The sequence below is a fragment of the Lucilia sericata genome, unplaced genomic scaffold (assembly GCF_015586225.1).
Source record: "Lucilia sericata isolate MDLA Ls3-8-SP2 unplaced genomic scaffold, ASM1558622v1 Contig000441F_arrow, whole genome shotgun sequence".
Classification (NCBI taxonomy): domain Eukaryota; kingdom Metazoa; phylum Arthropoda; class Insecta; order Diptera; family Calliphoridae; genus Lucilia; species Lucilia sericata.
The window spans coordinates 248,990-274,919 of record NW_023994456.1 but is presented as its reverse complement, the minus strand read 5'-3'; the positions used below and the strand labels follow the sequence as shown (position 1 = coordinate 274,919).

Sequence of the window (25,930 nt, the reverse complement as noted above, 5' to 3'; positions counted from 1 at the left end):
AATTAAAAACTCTGCCTAATAACTAAAATCGTGTAAAATTAGTTTAAGTTTTATAATCAGTTCCCCCCAGTATAGTGGCGCTTTCACCTAGCAAGGTTGTGTGCTTATCGTACAATATTTATCATTAGGCTCTTAACGCCCCATATGATAAATAATAAAACGTACTTAAAAGTTTTAAGATCTTGTAGTTAGTACTCGAATATTACACATTTCTAATGTTCAAATGTATTGTTAAATAAATACAATCCATGAGCACTAACGTTAAGTACCCATAACGGGGACTTTGGGTACTTTAGTTTTGCTATCAATGATTAAGTAAATATTTATGTATTGATTTTTATTGATTTGGTAAACAATTTAAAGCGAACAATGTATATTTAATTATAAGTACATATGTAAAGTTTACATGCATTATGCATTCAGCTATTGGAAATTTTAACCCATTTTGGGGAGGTATGTCTGAAGTTATTATAATTCGAAGAACAGTTTCATTGTGAGTTCATTTCTTGTATAAATTAATTGAATTGGTAAGGTAAATTTCAAATGAAAATTAGAGCAAATCGTTCTATATCTAAAAAATCATTTAACTAATATCTGAATCTGATCGATTATTAAAGCTACAACCGGTCCATAAGCCTATAGGACTAGTTACGATTCATTTTCATTCATTATTAGATTCATCAGTAATGGGTACATAAATTTTCATACATACATATTAAGCTTTCGTTTTAAGCAGATAATTAAGTTCTTTTTGGAGCATATTTTCAAAAGCTTGGACCGAAAGCTTTCCTATAAGGCTGCTGTCAAGATATCCGCATTTTTACTCTGCAGCTGTTTTGAACAGCTCCAAACTGCTTAAATTTTTGTTGTTTTTAAAAACAACATAATTTCTCATTCTTTGCCGAAGCTTTCCCCCCACCATTCATCACCACCCAGTATAGGTTAAGAGCCGTCATTGCATTCTTGCCACATGAGTTATGGTCTTTTGGTCTGTCGCAGCTGTTTCTATAACCTCTCATTATGAAGTTACATTTTTATTTTGTTGTTTATTTCATTTGTTATTGTTTTATGTGGAGAACATAAAGTGGTCTTAAGATTAAGCAAACTAAAACTGAACAGTAAACAGACAAGTCAAACAGGTAGACAACATGAAAATTTTCCCATTGACAGTAGATAACGGACTGTTAAATTGTTCAGAAGTGGAAAATTAATTTGACAAATTCGTCTCTTAAGTGAAATTTTGTAATGGTGGAGACAAAAGAGAGGTAAATGGGAGATTTCTGATGAAATTTGGACCGTCCGAATTTGGTGGCTTTTAACTGCTCTTTTAAGACTGATTCTCAACCTCGTTTCTGACTAATTTGTGAAATCTAATGGATGTAGGGTGGAGGCTAAAGAGAGAGATAAACGGGAGATTTTTAAAGAAGATAGGTCTGGAATCTCTTTATTTCTCAATTACCAGATAGTCCCATTTTGGCAAAGTTATACTAATCTTTTAAGACTGATCCTGTTCCGTATTTTTAAACAAATATCATCACATTCTGACTAATTTGTATAAAAAAACAGGTTTTGATCGATCCTGTTAACTAAACGACACGATCAGCTTCAAAAGTTTAAAGAGGGACTAGAAAAATATTTAATAAAACTTATTTTGAAATCAAAATTTTCATACACTATATACTTAATCTCTGGAATCGGCTTTATTTAATCGTTCTTCTCTAATTTCTTTTCTTACAGTAGCTGTTCCAACTTTTGGAAAAAATACAAAATGAAGACTGCCACTTTGGATAAAATTTGCTGCTTTTTAGCAGAACTTATCGGCACTGGCCTATTGGTGTTCTTGGGTTGCATGGGTTGCGTTAAAACCGATGTTTTCGCCAACAATCACTTGCAAATGTGTTTGAACTTTGGTCTCGTCATTTTGGTCGTTATCCAGTGTTTCGGTTGTGTTTCGGGTTCTCATTTAAATCCTGCCGTTACAATTGCTGCCTTCATCTATGAAATGGTCTCAGCACCCATGGCTATTGTCTATATGTGCGGTCAAATGTTGGGCGGTTTCATTGGTTATGGCCTTTTGAAGGTGGTATTGCCCGAATCGACTATTAAGATGCCAGAAGCTGCTCACAATTTGTGTGTGACTGTGCCCCATCCCGATATTACTCCCATGCAAGGTTTTGCCATTGAATTCATTATCACCGCCATTTTGATTTTGGTATGCTGTGGTGTCTGGGATCCTCGTAATGCTAAATTCCATGATTCCGTACCAATTCGTTTTGGTTTGGCTATTGCCTGTTTGGCCATCACTGCTGTAAGTTAAATATTAACAATTTTTTTTAAACATCTAACTAATTTCTTTCGTTTCTCTTTCCTAGGGTCCCTTCACTGGTGCCAGTATGAATCCTGCTCGTTCTTTCGCCCCCGCTTTGTGGAACTATGATTTCGAACACCACTGGGTTTACTGGTTGGGTCCCATGTTGGGCGGTGCCGTTGCTGCTTATGGCTACAAAGTTGTCTTCAGACGTGAAGTTAATGAAGAAGCTGTCCATCATAAATTGCGCGCCATGGAAGATGTTCCTTTGTCTTAAATCATTATTTAAGAATTTCTTTATATTTTCAATCAAACTACCTGGTGGGTTTATTATTTAGCCGCCAGTGTTGCCATATTATTCAATTTATTTAGGCTGAATTGAATATTTTTCATCAGTTCTTTTTTCTTAAAAAAGATATTCAAACCTTAAAGTTTGTTTAGTTATTAAACAAAAACATTAGCAAAAGCCCCCTCCCCCCACACAAACATTTAGTTTAAGCTGTCATCTGTGCAATTATGTTCTCTTTTTTAGTTCTGTTACTCTCTTTTATTTTTCTCAAATGTTAAATTTTAATTAAATTATTTTGTATAAATATTTCGTTAATGTTTATGACAAAAAAATATGTACAATTTAAGTTCGTAAGTAATTGCATTTTCTTTTTGAAAAAAAAGTTAAACATTTTGTTTAAATTAATTAAGTACTAATAAAATTAAATAAATAAAATATTGTTATTTAAAACAGATGTTAAACCTTTGGTTTACAAATTGTGTTTAACTTGTTTAAATGAACAAAAATTTTCAAAATTTTGGACACCCAGGGGACAAGGTGTATCCTGGAAAACGAAAAAGTACATTAACTTAGAGCTCTTAGTGTTTAATTTTCTTGGTTTAATATTATAAAAAATTCAAAAGGTACTCTCTGAAGGCGGAAAAAGTACAAAATAGTTCCCTTTTATAGATTCTCATTTACTCCGGGTATTATATGCTACTTCATGTTTATAGTTCAATATTATACAATATTTCAAAAAATACCTTTTGAAGAACGAAAAAGTACCAAAAAGTCCCTTTTTAGGTTCTCACTTACTACAGGCTCTTCATGTTTAATTTCATATTTCTGGTTCTTTTGAAGAACGAAAAAGTACCAAAAAGTCCCTTTTTAGGTTCTCACTTACTACAGGCTCTTCATGTTTAATTTCATATTTCTGGTTCAATATTATAGAAAATTCAAAAGGTACCTTTGGTAGAACGAAAAAGTACCTAAAAGTCCCCATTAATATGTTCTCACTTAATCCGGGCTTTACATTTTTAATTTCATGTTTCTAGGTTCAATATTATACAAAAATTCAAAAAGGACCTTTTGAAGAACGAAAAAGTAACAAAAAGTCCTTTTTATAGGTTCTCACTTAATTCGGGTTCTAATGTTTAATTACACGTTTTAGGTAAAATAGTTTACAAAAATTCAAATCTCAATTTGTGGTGAAATTTTCATAGGTTGTATCGGATTTTTGCTCATATCTCCGTTATTTATGGATCGATTTTGCTGATTTTAAACAAAACAAAAAACTTCTCGAAAGCATGTCTGACAGAATTGGTGAAGATTTGGGTCCCGAAGGTCTTCAGAAAATTGTTTTCAACAAACATACAGACGCACACATATACAGACAGATGGACATAGCATAATCTACGGACATAGCTATCTATAAGGACTCGGAATGTATATACTTTATGGGATCGGAAATTTAATGTATACAAATTACTAACGGAATGATAAACGTATTTATACCTTTTCACGTCCCCGGAGGCATGTTACCTTGATGAAAGACCACATCTTGGTGTGATTGCAATCCCGGGGAAAAGAGGTATAGGTGTTCATGTAACGCCCTTCGATATTTATACCCTTCTCGCGTAGGTGTAGGGTATGAAAAGTTTATTTTAAATAATGAGAGTTAATCGAAACAACTCACTCCACTGTGTAAGTGCTTAAAGAAAACCAAACATTATTCAATAAATTGAGAGAATAAGGCATACTTTTAGGCTGTTTTTAATTTAGCTGCTTGGAAGTAATAGTTCATATATGTTGAGGTGCTAGAAATTGATCGTGTGCACAGTGGGAAACAATTTTTTTAAACACTTTTTCTTTTAAATTCTATAAATATTTTCTATCATGTTAATAAGTATGTTGTATACTTTAAAATGCATTTTCTTATCAATTTATAATTTTAATATTTTGGTTTAGATGACATTCGCTTTATTTATAAAACAATCATTTGCAAATTTACATTTTAAGGTTTGTTAGAACAGATGTAATACGTACATAGATTAGATTATAGAAATAATGTAAGATGTGTATTGGAAGCTAATAAACGTGATATGAATTGTTTTTATATAGAGCCTATAAAAAAGGGGTGTTATAGGTTTATCATGTTATATACTTGATTAGTAGAAATTTTTGAAAATTATAAATGAGAATACGACTTGATAATGCTCTTATGCTCTGATCTTCCCGATATTTTGAAATTATTTTAAAACTAGAATAAAAATATACATAAATGTGATATTGAGAAATTTTCGAAAATTTTTACTTTAGAAGAAATTTAGATTTTCTTAATTTTTAAATATCTATATGAAAATTGCAAATGCAGTGTAATCCTAAATTCTACCCATGCCATCTCTAGTGCAATGTAAATCACACCCAGTTCTAAACCACAAAACAGAAATTATTTAGTTTAGTCTGTAAGTGATCGTGCAGCATACACAATGCTAGATTAAGTTCTCAATTCAAGTTCATAATTTAATTTTTAAAAAATATATAAAATGAAATCCTCAACTTTTAATACCATATCCTGTTTATTGGGAGAATTTATCGCCACCGCTATGTTACTCTTTTTGGGTTGCATGGGCTGTACTGGCCATAATAATAGTCTCTTTCAAATGGCTTTGAATTTCGGTTTTGCCGTTATGCTGATAATTCAATGTTTTGGTTGTGTATCGGGTGCTCATCTAAATCCGGTCATAACATTGGGTGCTTATATTATGGATATAATGAATTGGCGTTTGTCTTTGGCCTACGTGTGTGCCCAATTGTTAGGCAGTTATGCGGGTTATGCTCTCTTAATGTATTTAGTACCGAAATCTTTTCTACCTCTGGATAGTGAGAATAACGGTTTCTGTGTTACAATACCACATTCGGAATTTAGTTTTGTTCAATCGGTGGCTATAGAATTTATTATAACTTCAACGTTGATTTTGTTTGCCTGCAGTATTTGGGATCCTCGTAATGAAAAATATCGTGAGACTTTGTCATTAAAATTTTGTTTGGCCGTCGTTTGTTTGGGATTAACAGCGGTAAGTTATTCTATATATTTATTAATATTTAATGTATTTACAGTTGAAACTTGAAATTTTGAAAATTTACCTACAAATTCCAAAATTTAGGTTAAATTCGGAAATTTATCAAATATATATGGTAATATTTTTTGCTAAGTAGTCAATTGACATTTAATAGTGCAAATGGAGTTCAAATATATAGCTTTTAAACGTTACCTAAACTAGCTGCCGGTTTGTGGCCAAAACAATTTTATGTAATTTACATACCCTACACCACTATAGTATATATAGCTGAGTTTGTACCACCCAAAAATATTGGTCCCTTAAGCATACCAATCAGCTTAAGTATACCAAATAACTTTCTGAGTCGATTAAGATATGTCCATCCGTCTGTGTGTCCAGATAAACTTTTTGTGCACGCTACATATCGCAATTTTCAGGAAAATTTGATGTAATTTAGCACATATTTTTCTACTGGCCCTATTGAAAACAATTGAAATCGGTCCGTTATTTCACCTAGCTCCCATACAACCGTACCCCACGAATAGAGCTTTTGATCTCATAAATATGTTAAATGCTTAGTATCTCTACAAAAATCGGCACAACTTAGTTTTGTATAACTCTATATGCTGCAGCTAATTTTCGAAATGATTGGAAATCATTTGACCCTAACCCCATACAAAGTCCCCTTCAGAAATAAAATTCGATAAAATTCTTCATAAATAACTTTAATGTAAACGTAAATCCTTCTACCAACATTTATAAGGATAGGCCCATATTTACCCTTGCCCCATATAATTTTTTACAAACTAATCACTGGTGTAGGGTATCATTTGTCGATCATGCCCGACTATACATTCTTACATGTTTGTATATGAAACTTTTCTGTATATCTGGAATGCATTGTGAAATTTAAAGTGGGCGGATGGTTGTTTTCTAAGAAATTATAACAGTTAGGGTTTTGTAAGGAAAACTCTGAAATTTGTACATATATTTTTGCAAAAAGTGGGCGGATCAACAATAGTGGGCGTGGCAAGTCCCTTGTCAAGTAAATATAGCGGCAATTTTTGTGCGAATAACATTACTGTCTTATAGCCAAGAAAAAAAGGAAGTGACACCTCCCACATAAAGAATAGAATTTGAATTTTGTATAAATGGAAAACTATAAGAAGTACAATCTAGATATAAGTAACATTACTATCCATTGAACTATTTAAGACCGAAATGGGAAGACCAACAGTAGTGGGCATGGCGTCCCATAATATTAAAATAATTGAAACTATATAAATAAAAAAACATAAGTGTATTTTGTGACTTTGAATCTAATAACGTGACAATCCTTTATGAGAGAAAATGTGATCTATGAAGGTATTATAATCCGACGTTCACTAACACAGGGTCCTATGTGTAGACTTAGAATATGAACCATCAACTACTCTCAGACTTCTTTCTTCTGAGGAAGCTTCTAGTCCCATTCTCATACCCAGTTGATGATGATTAAAAGATTACCCCAGGGAGTGAAACGATTACAGAGCATAGGTTGACGTAGTGCTAATGGGCCAACTTATACCTAAACAGTATGTATCAAGGAAGTCCATCATATTATTGATATTATATAAATCTGTGTGGGACCTAGTTCAATTGTGGAACGAGCATTTTCTGTTTAAAAAAGTGATTAATTTCTTACAGGGATAGAGAGATAATTCGATGGGTTACTATGTTGACCGATATTGCTCATTTCTTAAATGGAAAATTTCACATTCCATTAGCATTTCTCCTTCACCGTGATTACAACAACAGTAGGTGTGACATTTGTTGAATTTCAATTCAATTTTGTTTATCAAAGTTTGCAGTTTAACGCATTGAATTTTTTGGTATTTTGGCCAATTTGTGAGCTCGAACTGAACTTTAAAAGAAGTTTTGGTAACATTCTATAGATATATGATATTCATATGTATAGTTACTCTCACATCCATTAAGAGGTTAAATGTATTTTAAATAGTAGACGTAATCATAATCCATAAAACCTACTATTGTAAAGATAAAGATAAGAAGCAATAATCTACAAGGGAAAGAAAATCTCGAAGATATGAATTATCTCATTCATTGTTATTAGATACTGTACATCATGAACTTTAATTATTTCGAATAAATTATAGCGCTGGTAACGTTAAAACGTTCAGATTTTGATTTTTCTTAACCGACTCCAGCCATATCACTGGATTCGTTTAAGTAATATTTATAAATGTTCATACATGATCATACGTCCTTGGTTATTATGTTATGATTTAGTTTGCTCAAGTCAGGATTTTCTTTACACAATATGTAGTTCGACTAATAACAGTTGAAGGGTGTATAAATTTCGAACTAACTGTTTGTTGCTTACTTATTTACTTTTCGTATCACTTTCATGGACCACATAAATCACAGGTATATTTAAACTAAATTTTCACATTTAGCTAAATCTTATAAAATTCTAAAAAATAATTTTAGTGTGAATTTAAACATAGAGTTAAAAGTATATTCTGCTAAATTAAAAACAAAAATTACAAGATCTAATAATTATGAAATCGTTAACTAACGATATAGTATCACGTCTATTGGCAGAATTTGTGGGTACTACCATTCTAGTATTCTTAGGCTGTTTGGGTTGTGCCGGCAATGAATACAGTTTATTTAAAATTGCCTTTAATATGGGTTTTACCGTTATGCTTATTGTCCAGAGTTTGGGTTGTGTATCGGGTGCTCATTTAAGTCCAGCCATTACATTGGCCGCTTATATTATGAATCTAATCAGTCCTCTTTTGTCTGTGGGCTATTTTTGTGCTCAATTGTTGGGTTGCTTTACGGGTTATGCCCTTCTAATGTTTTTGATTCCAAGCTCTTTTTTGCCCACTGGACCAAACGACGATGGTTTCTGCCTAACATTGCCACATCCTGAATTGGGTTATATGCAGGCTGTTGCTATTGAATTTATTATCACCGCTACTTTGGTATTCTTTGCCTGCAGTTTTTGGGATCCCAGGAATGCCGAATATGGTAAAACTATACCAATAAAATTCGGCTTTGCCATTATTTGTTTGGCTTGTACTGCTGTAAGTAAAATTGCTATTTATTTGAATGTGATATATAATTTTACTTTCATACTAAAAGTGAAAATCAGTGATAAATTAAGTACGTAAAAGCAAATACTTATGAAATACTTTCTTAGTCATCCCAATTATCAATATAAACAACTGTATATTGATTTGGAAATAACAATGATAGCGAAACAAAATCGGGAAGTTTCTAAAACGTTTATTAAAGTGTGTTTGTGACACATCGAAATTAAAATGTATACATACATATATGTATGTATATTCTGCAACAGCTGTAACAACTGAAAGGTTTTTCCACTAGAAAAGCAGTCGAACTGTTGCCACAACAACAATCGAGACCATAAAGGTCCTAGTTTATATAAAAATATCTGCCCGGAATATTAGGGTGATACGCACCCTATTACCAGTCCGCTCATTTTGTCCATATGTATTGAGTATTCTAGTTCATATGTATTGAGTATTCTAGCTTTAAGCGTTTCCCAGATGGGAGGGGACACGCCCCCTATTGCTAAACCGCCAATTTGTTACCCGAATGTTTACATGCATGTCAAAATTGTCCGTGCAAAATTTGAGGATTCTAGCTTAAACAGTTCCCCCGATATATAAACATTTGTCTATAATTCATATGGGAGGTGTCACGCCCTCAATTGATAGTCCGGCCATTTCCACCCAAATTGTTCATATGGAGTTTAATGTTGCCCGTGCCAAATTTGAGAATTCTATCTCTATTGGTTTCCCAGATATACGAGTTTTTGTATTTAATTCCTGAGGAAGGTGCCACGCCCCCGATTTTTAGTTCGCCATTTTTGACTTATATATTCATAATGATACTAAGGTGTCTGGCTCCGTTAGCATTCTAACTGTTATATTTTCTATGAGATACTGCTTTGATATTTTCTTTATATAGAAGGTGTCTTAGACAGTCCCTTTATTTTCTCCCCAAATGATGACAGGGATGTCAAAATTGCCCATATAAAATTTAAGGACTCTAGTTGTTGGAGTTTCTGAGATATTCTAATTTTAATATATATATTTAGGCGTGGCATCTCGCCTATTTGCAATTTCGAAATAAAAAGTAGCCTATAATTCCTTCCAGACATCCACCACTTATTATTACTCCTAGGCACCCGACTACCCCGGTGACTAACACGTGCTTGTACTAGGAGGAAGTCAGCCGTCACTTCATAGATTACAAAAAGACAGTCAGAAAGCTAGTCTAAAGATGTCAATACATGGCAAAGAACCTTTTCGCTTAAAGATTTTTAAGAGTCTACTCTCTAGATTACTCCTCTCTCGCGTACAGAAGGGACACTAAAGTGACAACTGTCTTCACTCTCGTTTACAACAAGTATATTAGAGAGAAAAGACGAATTAGAGCCAAGTCGTAATTGAAAATCGTTGTCATATTCGGATGCATTGACTATATGTGGAACTGCTATGTTCTATCTAGAAATAAATTATAAAAGTTAAAATAATTAAAAACAAGTAATTTATTGATTTATTATATTTTTTTTTACAGGGCAACTTTACGGGTGCTAGCATGAATCCGGCTCGTTCTTTGGCCCCTGCTTTATGGAATAACAATTACAAATATCAGGGAGTTTATTGGATTGGTCCTTTAGGTGCTGCTGTTGTCAGTTCATATTTGTATAAGCTGGTATTTTGGCGTGATGTACAAGAATGATTATAAAAATTTAAGCAAAAAATAATTAATTAATAAAAGTAATTATTAAAAATTAAAGTTTTTATAGAAGGAAATAAAGTTACATATCACTCGATTTACTCTTTATCATATAAGTACCAGGCCAATCGTTAAAGAATGAGCTAATTCCCATGCCATTAAGGTAAGGGAACTTAAGGAAGTTAACAAGATAACTGCAAAGCTGTTACAAGCAATTTAAAGCTTTCACAAGAGAAACCCAAGCGACCCCATGGGAAATTGCAAATCTCTTCTCTGAGAGCAAATACGGTGTTATCTACGTATTCTGACCGGACATACAAGACTACGATATCATTATTAGTTCATGAGTTATTTGCGATTAAGGGGTTTTCAAAAGATCACTTTATATTGGAGCAACAACCAATTATGGGCCGTTTGGAAAACAATTTTCAATGACTAATTTATATATTTAAAAAACATATGTATTTGTGTTAACATGTTTTCCGACAACGATATTTTTTGATGAATTATGTGCCTTTAAGTGATTTTAGGAGGTGAAACTTAATAATAGGCCCATTCAGAATAAGTGATTTTCGGAGGTGGGCCTTATATGCAAGCTATGACCAATTATGGCCCGATCCAGAAAACAATTTCGCTGAATATTTTTAACATTTATTGAATATTGTCCCGATGTCGTTATCGGTTCATAAATTATGTTTTTTTATGTGGGATCTTATATGGGAGTCATGGTCAATAAAGGATGGATCCAGGTAATATGATTTTTATTGATATTAGTAAGATATAAAGTCGAAATTTTGTGATATTCTAGAGAGAGTTATTAGCAATAAATCCATTTCCTGAGAGTCCTTATTAAATTCTGGGTCCTTATTAAATTCAAAGACGATCTAGCCATGTCCGTCCGTCCGTCTGTCTGTCTGTTGAAGCACTATAGGGTCCGAACGGAATGAGCTAGAGGATTGAAATGTTCCACAAATATTCTCTATAGGTAAGGTTTGTTTGGATAGCCTCCTTGCAAGTTCGGATAGCCCCCATACAAGTGGACCCCCGAAAAATAGCTTTAACGGGCATATCTGATTTAAAAGTACGAGTATAGCTATGAAATTTGACACACATAAGTTTAAATGGAGTAGAAATCTCTCTATCAAATTTTATGTAGATCGGCCCCCTTCCGAAAATTACTTTAACGCTCATTGCTGGTTTAAGAATAAAAGAAATTCGACACACATAGTTTTCAATAGAGCCAAAATCTCTCTATCAAAGTTTAATGTGGATCGGTCCATAGTTGACCATACCCTCTATATAAGGTCCCCTTCAAAAAATTACTTTAACACTCACTACTGGCTTAAAAATATTAGTATAGCAATGAAATTTGGCATAAGTTAGTCCATTATGATCCAAAACTTCTTTACTAAGTTGTATGTGAATCGGTAAGTTCTCTAAGTAAGTTCCTTGTGAACCAAAATCACTTAATCAAAGTTTATGTGGATCGGTCCATAATTGACCTTACACCCCCCCCCCCCCTATAAGATCCCCTTCAGATAATTAATTTAACGCTCATTACTGCCTTAAAAGTACGAATATAGAGATGAAATTCGACATAAGAAAGTTTCTTACGGGCCAGAACCTCTCTACTAACTTTTGTGAGATTCTGCATATGATTGACCCTCATATAAGCTCCCCTTCAGAAAATAACTTTAAAGCTCATTACTGGCTTAGAAATACGAAAAAAGCCATGAAAATCTACACACATACATATGTTTTATACGAGTTAAAATCTCTCTACCAAATTTATTAAAGGTCGGTCCATATGATGTTTATAGGAAGCATTCCGTTTACGGCATACGGTTTGATGATGGGTATATGATTCGGCTCAGCCGAATATAAGACTCTCACTTGTTATATATGTATTTCCGAATCTAATAATATCATAATAATTATTTTATTTAGTTATTACGTCCTAATCAGTCACACGCCGACATTTTTGAACTAATTTCTCTGAACTATATTCTGCTTTTGATCATAAGCAATTGTTTTTGCAATCGTCACTTTAAGGCGTTAATACCCATATACTTGTCTTAACTCTATTATTATTGATTAACTATTTAACGTATTTAAAGTTAATCTTGATTGTTAATATGACATATTGAAGTACTTACTTATTTTAAAGCTTATAATATTTTATCGTTATTTTTTTTTTTTGAGGGCGTTTTTCTTTCAAAATAAATAAATATGTTTTTGCGTCATATATAGTTCGTGCTAGAGAATTCATTGAGTTTTAGTTGCGACAATTTTAGATACTATCTTTTGTATAGAATATTTTAAATAACTTGGCTAGAATTGGGTTTCTTGCTTTATGTTTTAAACTGGTATGTGCGAGTAGTAAGCGATCGCATTTGAGCATTAGTTTGTACAGTGATTTTTAAAGAAGTGATAATGATTTAGATAATGCCACTACTAGAATAATCACTAGGTACTCCATATTTAATACAGGCGCTTTCAAATACTGAACTGATTTGATCAGTTGTGGGGGAAAGTATTCTAAGGTTAGTGACTAGAAGTTATTGTCACCTCTATAGACGTCTTTTACAAGCACAAATCTTGTGATGTATAAGCTTTCACATTTAGATACTTCGTATTGTCTTCGTTTACCTTTAGGTCCAAGTTCTTTGACTATTTTTCAAGTTTTGCAAAGAATCCACTTTTCAAGTTTTGAAAAGATTCCGCTCGTATGTTGCGGTCAATGATGTCAATTTCTTCAGTATATTCGAACAACAGTCGTCGCCTTACCATAAAGACGTTCACAAAATATACTGGATAGTACTTTGTAGGCGATAGTTGGTGCAAAATGTAGGGTCTTCTTTTTTTAAAGAGAGGGCACTGAGCACTGAGGTTCTACTCATGTCAAATGCAGTTGGTGCGTTCACAGCTCAAACACTTCGCCCTAACTTCGGTATAATAAAAATATCAAAACTTTGTTGTTTAGGTTACCTTCCCATTATTAAAATAATTATGAAGCACTATATAATATATTAACCAAAATTAGTTATTATTTGTGTTTGAATTCCCAAAAAATATTTAATAAAATTATATTAATTGAAGCGCAAAAAGTAGAGTAGAGAAGTGTTAACTGGTGTGAATAGACGTCGTGAGTTGGAGAGCTCTTAAATCGGAAATAAAATCTGAAAACAATTTTAATTAATAGTGTGAAAAAAAAACAAAATAACAAGCCCCCAAAAATGTCGTTAAGACTTTTAATTAAACTATTCTTTTCGGAATTTATTGCTACGGGATTTTTAATGTTCGCCGGCTGTATGGGAGCCTGGGAATCGACGATATTTCCCAATACAAATTTCCAAATCAGCATTAATATAGCTCTCATTGTGATGATAGTTGTTCAATGTTTCGGTCATGTATCGGGTGGTCATGTCAATCCTACTGTTACCGTGGCGGCCTTTATTAATGGTGTCATAAATTTCCCCATGCTAGTGGTCTATGTTTTGGGTCAAGTTTTGGGTGCTACAGCAGGTTTTGGCATTTTAAAGGCTGTTTCACCACCTATGCCCGATAATTTCTGTTTAACTTTACCCAATCCGGAACTCACGACGTTACAGGTGTTTGTGGTGGAATTTGTTATATCGAGTATGTTGACTGTGGTTGTGTGCTCAATTTGGGATTCCAGTAATGCTGGCCGACATGATGCATTACCCATACGTGTTGGTTTTACTTTGGGTTCATTGGTATTCTCAGCGGTAAGTTTTTTAATTCATTATAAACAGGTTTTCTGGGATCATTAATCGCGTTGTTGAGCTATAAATGTTTAACAGCATAGACCAAATTTAAGTTAGTTGATGGATTATATAGTCGCTGTAGGATCTTTCGATTTAAGAGAGGACTCTTTTCCCAACTCTATTCTTCGGAAAGAAGCGATCTCTATACTAACGGTAAAAGTGTTAGGAGTTCTTGCTTGGCCTCCATCAGAATACCTATTGAAAGCACTATTTTTCAGACTGTAATTTAGGTAATCGATATAGTTACTAGAACTAAATCTCAAAGCGTTGACATTTATGTACACTGTATTGCACTTCTGTCAAATGTATTCTCACTCTCTGAGTTCCAGGATATGTCATTTAGTGAATCGTTCGTAAAATGATATTTATATTCCCCTGGCTACTGAGATTACTTGGTACAAACCTCTTTCATGACCTAGACTGCCTACTAGATGTGTTATTTACAAATCTAATGATTTTTTTTGATGAACCGGATAAGACTCTCAGGGACCATAGTATCTAATCTACCAATAAGTATAGGATGTATATAAAATAAGTATAGGGTGGTATTCTCAGGCTATATCTTCCGAATTATCGGGGTAAATTTTGAAAACACATCACGAAATTATACAATGGGGTCGTAAATCAGACATCTTCAAGCTCCAAACATTCACGTTAAGTATTTGCACATGTTCACGATTCTAAGCACTAATTGTTGATACAATGAAAATCTTAACAAGTAGTTTCATAAAACTTAAGTGGCTCTTGTTAATCGCTCGATTATCCCTTTTCAGAATAGATTAACCAAAAAAGATTAGATGTAAACATTAGTTTCAATCCAGACATAAACCAGATAAGATATTTGACTTGTTTCTAGAGGACCTTGTTTATTTATTTACAATAAATTTCACAATTTCATTAAACTAAATTATGCATTTTCTTTCATAACTTTCAGAGTCGCTTAAGTGGCGGTAGTTTGAATCCTGCTCGCTCCTTTGCCCCTGCTCTCTTGATGTCCAATTTCGACTACCAATGGCTGTATTGGGTATCTCCCTTATCATCCGCCCTCATCACCAGTATTATTTATAAATACTTCTTTAAAACTCCCGAACCAAAAGAGATTAAATCCAACAACACTGTTGAAGAAGACCAAAATAAGGTTCAAGTTTAAATCGAAAAAAAAAAAAAATTGAAAAAGAAAATACGAAAAAAAATTATATTTTAGTTATCTGAAATTATTTCTTACTAAATTGAAAAAATAAGCATAAAAGATTATTTGTAATTTGGTTAATTAAGTTAAGTTTTATTTTTTGTTAAATATTTTACTTATAATTAAAATTAAATAATAAGCGACGACAAATTTTATAAATTTGAATACATATGTATATTAATTGTTGTTTTTTTATTTATTAAAACAAATGTGGTAGTAAATATTTCAATGAAATAATATTAAAAGAAATAAGTGTATTATATTATACATATGTACCCATCATCGAATTATGTGCCGTAAAATAAAGTGAATAGGGTTAATTATGGACTAATCCTCACAAAATTTGGTAGTAATATTTTGGAGCCTATACAAACCTTTTGAGTTCAATTTCGTCACAATACTTGTATAACTTATTAGGCAGTTGTGAGTCATAACACCATTTTTTGACCTTATTTTTGTTCTTTTATACTTGAATTTCACCACAATACTGCTATTAATAAACCAGTTATGAGCTTTAAAGTCACCTTCTGAAGCAAACTTTATACTGTTAAATAAATTTTCTGAACGGGACCTTATAGGGGGTAGGGTCAATTATGAGTCGATCTTTATAAAATGGTGTTCTTATAAAACTTGTTTGTATCGAATTTCGTCACTATACTGCTGTTACTAAGCCAGTTACGAGCGTTAAAGTAATATTCTGAAGGCGGTAGTTTAAATTTTGGTTAGTTAGTTAGTTAGTTAGTTAGTTAGTTAGTTAGTTAGTTAGTTAGTTAGTTAGTTAGTGTAGTTAGTTAGTTAGTTAGTTAGTTAGTTAGTTAGTTAGTTAGTTAGTTAGTTAGTTAGTTAGTTAGTTAGTTAGTTAGTTAGTTAGTTAGTTAGTTAGTTAGTTAGTTAGTTAGTTAGTTAGTTAGTAGTTAGTTAGTTAGTTAGTAGTTAGTTAGTTAGTTAGTTAGTTAGTTAGTTAGTTAGTTAGTTAGTTAGTTAGTTAGTTAGTTAGTTAGTTAGTTAGTTAGTAGTTAGTTAGTTAGTTAGTTAGTTAGTTAGTTAGTTAGTAGTTAGTTAGTTAGTTAGTTAGTTAGTTAGTTAGTTAGTAGTTAGTTAGTTAGTTAGTAGTTAGTTAGTTAGTTAGTTAGTTAGTTAGTTAGTTAGTTAGTTAGTTAGTTAGTTAGTTAGTTAGTTAGTTAGTTAGTTAGTTAGTTAGTTAGTTAGTTAGTTAGTTAGTTAGTTAGTTAGTTAGTTAGTTAGTTAGTTAGTTAGTAGTTAGTTAGTAGTTAGTTAGTTAGTTAGTTAGTTAGTTAGTTAGTTAGTTAGTTAGTTAGTTAGTTAGTTAGTTAGTTAGTTAGTTAGTTAGTTAGTTAGTTAGTTAGTTAGTTAGTTAGTTAGTTAGTTAGTTAGTTAGTTAGTTAGTTAGTTAGTTAGTTAGTTAGTTAGTTAGTTAGTTAGTTAGTTAGTTAGTTAGTAGTTAGTTAGTTAGTTAGTTAGTTAGTTAGTTAGTTAGTTAGTTAGTTAGTTAGTAGTAGTTAGTTAGTTAGTTAGTTAGTTAGTTAGTTAGTTAGTTAGTTAGTTAGTTAGTTAGTTAGTTAGTTAGTTAGTTAGTTAGTTAGTTAGTTAGTTAGTTAGTTAGTAGTTAGTTAGTTAGTTAGTTAGTTAGTTAGTTAGTTAGTTAGTTAGTAGTTAGTTAGTTAGTTAGTTAGTTAGTTAGTTAGTTAGTTAGTTAGTTAGTTAGTTAGTTAGTTAGTTAGTTAGTTAGTTAGTTAGTTAGTTAGTTAGTTAGTTAGTTAGTTAGTTAGTTAGTTAGTTAGTTAGTTAGTTAGTAGTTAGTTAGTTAGTTAGTTAGTTAGTTAGTTAGTTAGTTAGTTAGTTAGTTAGTTAGTTAGTTAGTTAGTTAGTTAGTTAGTTAGTTAGTTAGTTAGTTAGTTAGTTAGTTAGTAGTTAGTTAGTTAGTTAGTTAGTTAGTTAGTTAGTTAGTTAGTTAGTTAGTTAGTTAGTTAGTTAGTTAGTTAGTTAGTTAGTTAGTTAGTTAGTTAGTTAGTTAGTTAGTTAGTTAGTTAGTTAGTTAGTTAGTTAGTTAGTTAGTTAGTTAGTTAGTTAGTTAGTTAGTTAGTTAGTTAGTTAGTTAGTTAGTTAGTTAGTTAGTAGTTAGTTAGTTAGTTAGTTAGTTAGTTAGTTAGTTAGTTAGTTAGTTAGTTAGTTAGTTAGTTAGTTAGTTAGTTAGTTAGTTAGTTAGTTAGTTAGTTAGTTAGTTAGTTAGTTAGTTAGTTAGTTAGTTAGTTAGTTAGTTAGTTAGTTAGTTAGTTAGTTAGTTAGTTAGTTAGTTAGTTAGTAGTTAGTTAGTTAGTTAGTTAGTTAGTAGTTAGTTAGTTAGTAGTTAGTTAGTTAGTTAGTTAGTTAGTTAGTTAGTTAGTTAGTTAGTTAGTTAGTTAGTTAGTAGTTAGTTAGTTAGTTAGTAGTTAGTTAGTTAGTTAGTTAGTTAGTAGTTAGTTAGTTAGTTAGTTAGTTAGTTAGTAGTTAGTTAGTTAATTTAATTTAATTTAATTTGATTTGATTTGTTAGTTAATTTGATATTTAAATCGATATTTAAATGGCAATAAGGTGGCAACTCGGTAAACAAACCAAAATAAGCCAACAATTGTATTTGCCTTCCATTAGTGTTATCGATGACAAAATATTAGTTATGTGTCATCAAGAAAAATAAACGGAATAAAATTTTAAAAATTATTGTGAAATAAATAAGTAAATTAAAAAATATTAAATCGTAAAAGACTATGATAACAGTTAATTTAACAAAAATAGTAAATATTATTAAAATTAAAGCTAAAATGATGATTAAAATGATATCAACTGACAATAGATATTTTGATTAACTAAATAGAATTTATTGTCTAATTTGAAAATTTAAAGAATAAAGTGTAAAATAAAGTATTGGCAACAATGACATTGTTTGATCAATATATTAATAGTTTATTTTTGGTTTATTACTCACATTTTCAATATAAACTTCGTAAAATAAACCATAAAACATTTATGAATATATGGATAACGTCTTATGATTTTTGAACTCTAATATGTGCCATAAAAGATACAAATATTAATCTGATACACGTTTTACTTCAGAAAGGACAAAAAGTGAAGATAGGTAACTTTGCTTCAAGTCTTCCTATTATTGTATTTAAAGTACTTGTCCCACTGTGATATTATTATAAAGACGTATCTATGTTAGAACTTATTGGACTCTAGTATTTGTATGTGATCCGTGGAGTTTTGCGACCAAACGTGTCCACTTATTAATCATGGTCATCCTAACATTATTTCATTCACAATTACATTTGCTGTCTAGGTCTCAAGTGTTTAATTACTCATCGTATCATATCTAATGTTTATTCTATTTACTAACATATTTAATATAATATTAAACGTAAGAGTTAAAACTTAAAGAAATTTCTAAACAAACTGTTGCAGAAGTAATAAATCGTTTATTTATTTCTTACAATATTAATGGTTTTTATAAAATCGTCTTACCAGCAGCAAAAGATCATCTGATATGTGGGTCGAATGTGTACGATATTATAAAATGACTGATAAAAAATGTAAATGTATATATTGGTGCATATTTCCTAATATTTTATTTATTTCTTTATTAACGATAGTGAATGTAAATAAATTGCAACAAATTGAAGTGTATTGACTCAGAGATTTTGAAAAAATCGTTAATAGACTAGATAATACTACTTATAAGTTAATACAATTGATTTTCAATATTAAACTGAAGTGTTTTCGAAAGGGGAAAGGTTTGCATCAGATATAGCCTTTATGACTTAAGCGGGAAATATGTATTTTGTATCCAACCTGCTGACCTAAAGGTGTGCTCTAGCAATTAGCTATTCCTTACCTTCTAGCATCTGTCCATTAGTTTAATGGTGACTAATACAATATTTGTATGTGTGGACCTCGTACACATATGTATCACTACTTTGGAAGCTACGACATGACGCTAAACTATATAAATATTTTCACTTAAATACGATTTCTGGTAACGAAATAGAACAACTGTTTAATCAATGACTACCAAGCTGTAGATCACAGGTCCAGGTTCCACTGAGATGCTGTGAAATCGTTCGACAAATTAGTAGTTAGTTTTCAGTTACTCATGTGTGAGATTTCTGATTAAATAGGACACTATACACTTGGTTCATAGCACCAATAATATTTCCGCTATTAAAGGGTTAAACCTTCGAATTACCAATGTCGAAGGATGAATGATGTGAGCAAAAACGAATAGTACTAACACCAACATCTAAGTTTCCTCATTCTGAAGTTGAGAATCAAATATAATCAGTTTATACGCTATATTATATACTAGGTATGTATGACTGACCGGATACCCTAATAAACTTCAGTTCCGTATAGTTCGTCGTCTCGTCATTGCCTAGCTATCAGTAATCGATGAAAGTCTCAATATGCTCAGTGACCGACGGTAATCAAAGAGTACTTAAGTCAGACTTGATAGAGAATATGCAATCAAAGATGACTGGTCTGAGCAAAAGCGAATAGTAACCACTGCAGGATAAAAACAAAACACCGACTACCAGGTGTTCCTCATTCTCAAATCAAGAAACAGATGTAACCAGTTAATACGATATATTATTGCCACTATTGACTCGATACCCCGAACATCTCCAGTTCCGAATCGGTTGACATCTTGTTAAGAAACGTCCAATATCCGATAACTAGTTTTGAAGAAGTGTCTTGGTTTTCTAAAATGTTCCAGCAGAGGTCTTTCCTGCCACTTGCTATGTAGGCAAATTTCAATCGCATGTTCACAAACACTACTCCCTATATCTTCCCTTCTATAACCTATTTCCTAGTCCCATCACAATGCATTGGATGAGTAGGAAAATCCTCTGGACCTTAAGAAACAAATTAAGTGTCTCAGCGCTGTTATAACGTCTTAAATTCAGAGGAGCAATTTTGAAAAATACACTTTGGGTGGCCTGTTTAATCTAACTAATTAAATGATTAACCTGATTAAATATACATAATAACCATTTCAAAAAAAAAAAAACAACGCGAACTTACATACTTCCTTCCCTATTTAAAATTAGCAGCAATTTATTTTAAACACGAAATACTGATATGTAGATCATTCTTCTACGATATCAACAGTTACAACAAATTACTTAAGGCTGAATGCTAGATAAATAATTCCCACGTAAAAATATTTATTTTGTACATTAAAATTAAATTATTTAGTTAAATTTGGCAGTACGATAACGTTAATAAAGTTAATGGAATTTTTAAAATACATTCAGAAAACGACAAGTCTTTAATTGCAATTTATTGTGAATGGTCGAGAATTTTGAGAGCAAATCAAAAATATTTAAATTGTTAACAGAAAAAAATATCCCAAAATGCCTCCAGTTTATAAACATTTAATTCAATGTTTATTTTCGGAATTTATTGGCACCGCTTTTATGATGTTTGCCGGTTGCATGGGTCACTGGGAGGCGGTACAGTTTACAAATACACATTTTCAAATTAGTCTCAATATGGCTTTGGTTGTTATGATAGTGGTCCAGTGTTTTGGTCATATATCGGGTGCCCATGTCAATCCTGCTGTCACAGTGGCTGCCTTTATAAATGATGTGATAAAATTCCACATGCTGATGGTCTATTTTATTGGTCAGTTTTTTGGTGCCATTGCAGGTTTTGGTCTTGTTGTAGCCGTTTCTTCTCCTATGCCAGACAAGTTTTGCCTGACTTTGCCCAATGGAAACTTCACTCAGTTCCAAGTTTTTGCGGTGGAATTTATAGTGACAAGTATGTTGGTTGATGTCTGCTGTGCCGTTTGGGATTCTCGGAATGTTAAAAATCAAGATTCATTGCCAGTACGTTTGGGTTTAACTGTGGGATGTCTGACATTTTCAGCGGTAAGTGCTTTTGGTTTTAATAATTTTAAAATTGACACACATTAGTATGGTACTTATTCCAAATTAATCAAAATTTTATAATCAGTTTCTGTTTATCCTTTTAAACGGATATTTTCAGATTAACATAAGTGGTGGAAGCATGAATCCAGTGCGATCTTTTGGACCCGCTTTATTGTTGCTGAATTTTGATTATCAATGGATCTACTTGGCAGCACCTCTGTCATCATCTGTAATTTCTAGTTTAATTTATAAATATTGTTTTAAATCTAATCCGCGTACAGATTTTCGCATGTCTATTGATTCGCAATAAAATAAGTGTTAAGATTAAGAAACCAAATTATTTGTATACATTAGGGTTGTCGTTGGAATAAAATTTTGATAATGATTGTTTAAATTTGCATACAGAATGATTCGAAAATTTTTGTCGAATAATCGAATAAATGTTTAATGTTACTTTTTACGAATATTTTATTATAACTTTTAATAAATAAGTTTATATGTTGTAAAATAAGTAATAAATCTGTAGATAAAGTTCTATAATTAAAACAAAATCGAATCGAATTTTCTACTTTTACTATGTTCATAATTGGTTTATATATTGGAATGGCAACTCGTCTACTTAAGTTTAAGATAGATAGATAGATATAGATAGATGATAGATAGATAGATAGATAGATAGATAGATAGATAGATAGATAGATAGATAGATAGATAGATAGATAGATAGATAGATAGATATAGATAGATAGATAGATAGATAGATAGATAGATAGATAGATAGATAGATAGATAGATATAGATAGATAGATAGATATAGATAGATAGATAGATAGATAGATAGATAGATAGATAGATAGATAGATAGATAGATAGATAGATAGATAGATAGATAGATATAGATAGATAGATAGATAGATAGATAGATAGATAGATAGATAGATATAGATAGATAGATATAGATAGATAGATAGATAGATAGATAGATAGATAGATATAGATAGATAGATAGATAGATAGAAGTTATAGATAGATAGATAGATACTAGATGATAGATAGATAGATAGATAGATATCAGATAGATAGTAGATAGATAGATCTGTAGATAGCTCTTCCTCATCGCTCTTTCGGCTCCTCGCCCTCGCTCGCTCGCTCTCGCTCCTAATTGTCTCTTAACAATATTCCTCGCTCCTCTCTCTTTATTGCTCTAGGTAGCCTGTCGCTAGCTCGGGCCCACCTTCCGCCCTCCTTCGGCCCAACGTGCCTATTAATCATGGTCTCTTCCATATTTCATCCTCAATTACACTTTGCTGTCTAGTCTCCAGTGTTTTTAATTGCATCATCCTATCATATCTAATTTTTATTCTAGTTACTAATTTATTTTCTATTAACGTAAAGAGTTCAAGCTTAAATCAATTTTTAAACAAACTTTTTCAGAAGTAATAAATAGTTTATTTTCTTACAATAATTATAAATGGTTTTTTATAAAATCGTCTTATCAGCAACAAAAGATCATCTGATATGTAGGTCGAATGTGTACGATATTCTAAAATGACTGATAAAAAATGTCAAGTTATTTCCCCAATAAAATAAATAATTTCTATTTAAGTATATTATTTATGGAAATATTTATATTTGCTCTGGTTTTTTAACATTTGTTGCAGAAATATATATTGTTGATTATTTCTTAATATTTAATTTATTTCTTTATTAACGAGAGTGAATGTAAAAAAATTGCAACAAATTGAAGTGTATTGACTAAGAGATTTTGAAAGAACACGATAATAGACTAGATAATACCACTCGTAAGTTAATACAATTGATTGTCAATATAAAACTCAAGTGGTTTACTAGGGGAAATAATTCCAACAGACATAAGTATTCTTAATATTTTAAAACGGAAATACAAGTGTTCTGCATCTCATAACTATATACGTTAAATATATTAGTGTCTCTCTAAAAATCGGCACAACTAAGTATATTGGTTCATTTTAGTACTCCAGCAGTAGTTGGTAAATATCTTTGGATCCTATTTATTCTGGTAATATCTTTTCAATCTTCATTTGTCTTAAATGAATCCATATCTGTTCTGATCTCAAATAGCATACTAATTTCTCAGGACTGGGACAGGTCCAGGTATATGGAAAAAACGTATTACATTTAACATTGTGATGTCTTAGATGAGGACCTTGTAATTCATCTATGCATTAAATCGAAGTAATCCTAAAACTACTCCCTTGCTAAAATTATGGGGGTAGATGATCCGCAAAAGGTCCTATGTAATGCCGGCTATGGACCCTGTTCAGTATCGCTGTAACAAAATATCAGTCATACTGTTTAAATACTTCCAGTATTTGGCGCAGGTATAGATTGGTTAAGCAATATATTGTGTTGATATTAAGTCATTCTAAATAATGCAAAATTGGCATAAAGTCACGTTTAATTGACGTAAAAATGAATGAATAGTTTTTCCGTTGTCTGTTAAACGTATACAATCTCCCGAGTAAAGTTTCCAGATCTTATTGAAAATCCAATTCGGACAACTGCACTTTGATTACGATTTATTGTATTAAATGGTTAAACTGATTAAAAATATTAATTATAACAATAAAAACAATGCGAAATTACTTCCCTAAATATTTAAAATTAGCAGCATTTTATTTAGAACACGAAATACTGATATCTAGATCATGCTTGAGCGATAACAGCAAAAAGCCGTAAAAATAAATAATTTATTAATAAATTACTTATCGCTAAATGCAAGATAAACAACAATGCCAATGGGTATTTGCCGCTGAGGTAGCATTCCCATATTAAAATGTTTATTTATTGTTTGCACATTAAAATTAAATTATTTAGTTAATTGTGGTAGTACGACAACGTTTAAAAAAAAAGTTAATATGTAGAACTTTTATAAGGCAGACAGAAAACAAACGACAAGTCTTTAATTGCAATTTAGTGTGAATGGTCGTGAATTTTGAGTGCAAATTAAAAAAAAAAAAATATTTAAATTCTTTAAACAGTTAATAAAAAAGTTATCTCACAATGCCTCCAGTGTATAAACATTTGATACAGTGTTTATTTTCGGAATTTATTGGCACCGCTTTTATGATGTTTGCCGGTTGCATGGGTCACTGGGAGGCGGTACAATTTACAAATACAAATTTTCAAATAAGTCTCAATATGGCTTTGGTTGTTATGATAGTGGTCCAGTGTTTTGGTCATATATCGGGTGCCCATGTCAATCCTGTTGTCACAGTGGCCGCCTTTACAAATGATGTGATAAAGTTCCACATGTTGCTGGTCTATTTTATTGGTCAGTTTTTTGGTGCCATTGCGGGTTTTGGTCTTTTAGTGGCAGTTTCTTCTCCCATGCATGACAAATTTTGCATGACATTGCCCAATGGAAACATTACACAGTTGCAAGTTTTTGTAGTGGAATTTATAGTGACAAGCATGTTGGTTGTTGTCTGCTGTGCCGTTTGGGATTCTCGGAATGTTAAACATCAAGATTCATTGCCAGTACGTTTGGGTTTAACAGTGGGATGTCTGATATTTTCGGCGGTGAGTTTAAAGTTAATAAATTTTAAAATATGTACATATATAATCATCATACATGTATGTCTGTCTGACTGTCTGTCTATCTGTCCGTGGATAACATGGAATTTTTAAAAATGCCTTTGTCTAACCAAAAAGTGTAAAAAGTTCGATAACTTGAGCTAAATTAGCATCTATTGATTACTGATCAGTATCTGTTTATTTTTATTGTAGGTTAATCTTAGTGGTGGAAGCATGAATCCAGTGCGATCTTTTGGTCCTGCTCTATGGCTACTGAATTTTGATTATCAATGGATCTATTGGGTTGCGCCACTGTCATCGTCTGTAATTTCTAGTTTAATTTACAAATATTGTTTCAGGACAAATCCTCGTACAGATTTTCGCATGTCTATTGATTCAGAATAAAAATAGATTTTATTATTTAATTCGAAGATCTTTTAATTATTCCATTAACAAAAAAATGGTAAAATCGTAAAATTTTGCCTATTGATTTTTGATGGACTATGTTGTATAGTAAGCCCTTCTTTAGAAGCCAATGGTTTTCCAAATTTATATCTTTCTTTTCTGCCGACATTAGTCGGAAATCATTGTTCGAAATCACTCCGCGATTGAATGTGAAAACACAATTTCCATCATCAACAACTATGAACGTTTGTTGACAAAATGGGTGGACATGCTATAGTTCACCCATATCTGAGAAAATGTAATATATTGACGACTAGAAAAAAGAAATAGGAAAAAATCGTAAAGCGTTTATTATTTATATTATTTTTATGGTAGCGAAGCACACTGGGTATTGCTTGTACTAAGTAATGAAAAGTGACAAATTTTAATAATTTGCTGAATTGAAGTTACAATATTTTTAGATACCTCGATTATTTTACCATGTAAGATTGGAGTTACATATTTCGGGTTTAAATAAAAACCGGCAAACACTAGTTGGCAACGCGACGTTCTTATTGAATTTCCGCAAATGCAACTGTGCAAAAATTTCAAATTGACAAGTTTAGCCTTGACAGCCCTTTCTATTGATACCTTATAAGAAATGGAAACAACA

General features: G+C 31.7%; 5 protein-coding genes across 8 annotated transcripts in view; all 5 read left to right on the top strand.

Moving 5' to 3' along the window:
• Nucleotides 1-2,929, top strand: part of LOC119604897 (aquaporin AQPcic-like) — a 52,929-nt gene extending 50,000 nt beyond the window's left edge. For 2 of the 3 annotated variants that reach the window (XM_037957797.1, XM_037957795.1), the window contains 2 exons: nt 1,738-2,308; nt 2,373-2,929. In XM_037957797.1, coding sequence (XP_037813725.1) covers nt 1,769-2,308; nt 2,373-2,585 — 753 coding nt within the window. In that variant the 5' untranslated portion in view covers nt 1,738-1,768 and the 3' untranslated portion in view covers nt 2,586-2,929. The remainder of the gene's footprint in view (nt 1-1,737; nt 2,309-2,372) is intronic. The other variant, XM_037957798.1, reaches the window with a different exon arrangement.
• Nucleotides 2,930-5,042: 2,113 nt separating this feature from the next.
• On the top strand, nt 5,043-10,439 carry LOC119604901 (aquaporin AQPcic-like). 2 transcript variants are annotated; one of them, XM_037957802.1, is made up of 2 exons: nt 5,043-5,653; nt 10,253-10,439. In XM_037957802.1, exons 1-2 carry the CDS (start codon nt 5,123-5,125, stop codon nt 10,415-10,417), a joined length of 696 nt encoding a protein of 231 aa, XP_037813730.1. In that variant the 5' UTR covers nt 5,043-5,122; the 3' UTR covers nt 10,418-10,439. The 2 variants fall into 2 exon arrangements, with proteins under 2 accessions (XP_037813730.1, XP_037813731.1); XM_037957803.1 differs by lacking the exon at nt 5,043-5,653 and adding an exon at nt 8,108-8,730.
• Nucleotides 10,440-13,445: 3,006 nt separating this feature from the next.
• On the top strand, nt 13,446-15,421 carry LOC119604900 (aquaporin AQPAe.a-like). Its single transcript, XM_037957801.1, has 2 exons — nt 13,446-14,163; nt 15,137-15,421. The coding sequence occupies exons 1-2, from the start codon at nt 13,651-13,653 to the stop codon at nt 15,350-15,352; spliced, it is 729 nt and encodes a 242-aa protein (XP_037813729.1). The 5' UTR covers nt 13,446-13,650; the 3' UTR covers nt 15,353-15,421.
• A 5,378-nt stretch (nt 15,422-20,799) lies between these two features.
• Nucleotides 20,800-21,628, top strand: LOC119604899 (aquaporin AQPAe.a-like). The gene is made up of 2 exons (XM_037957800.1): nt 20,800-21,318; nt 21,437-21,628. The coding sequence occupies exons 1-2, from the start codon at nt 20,800-20,802 to the stop codon at nt 21,626-21,628; spliced, it is 711 nt and encodes a 236-aa protein (XP_037813728.1).
• A 2,567-nt stretch (nt 21,629-24,195) lies between these two features.
• On the top strand, nt 24,196-25,298 carry LOC119604898 (aquaporin AQPcic-like). Its single transcript, XM_037957799.1, has 2 exons — nt 24,196-24,879; nt 25,087-25,298. The coding sequence occupies exons 1-2, from the start codon at nt 24,361-24,363 to the stop codon at nt 25,276-25,278; spliced, it is 711 nt and encodes a 236-aa protein (XP_037813727.1). The 5' UTR covers nt 24,196-24,360; the 3' UTR covers nt 25,279-25,298.
• Nucleotides 25,299-25,930: the final 632 nt, after the last annotated feature.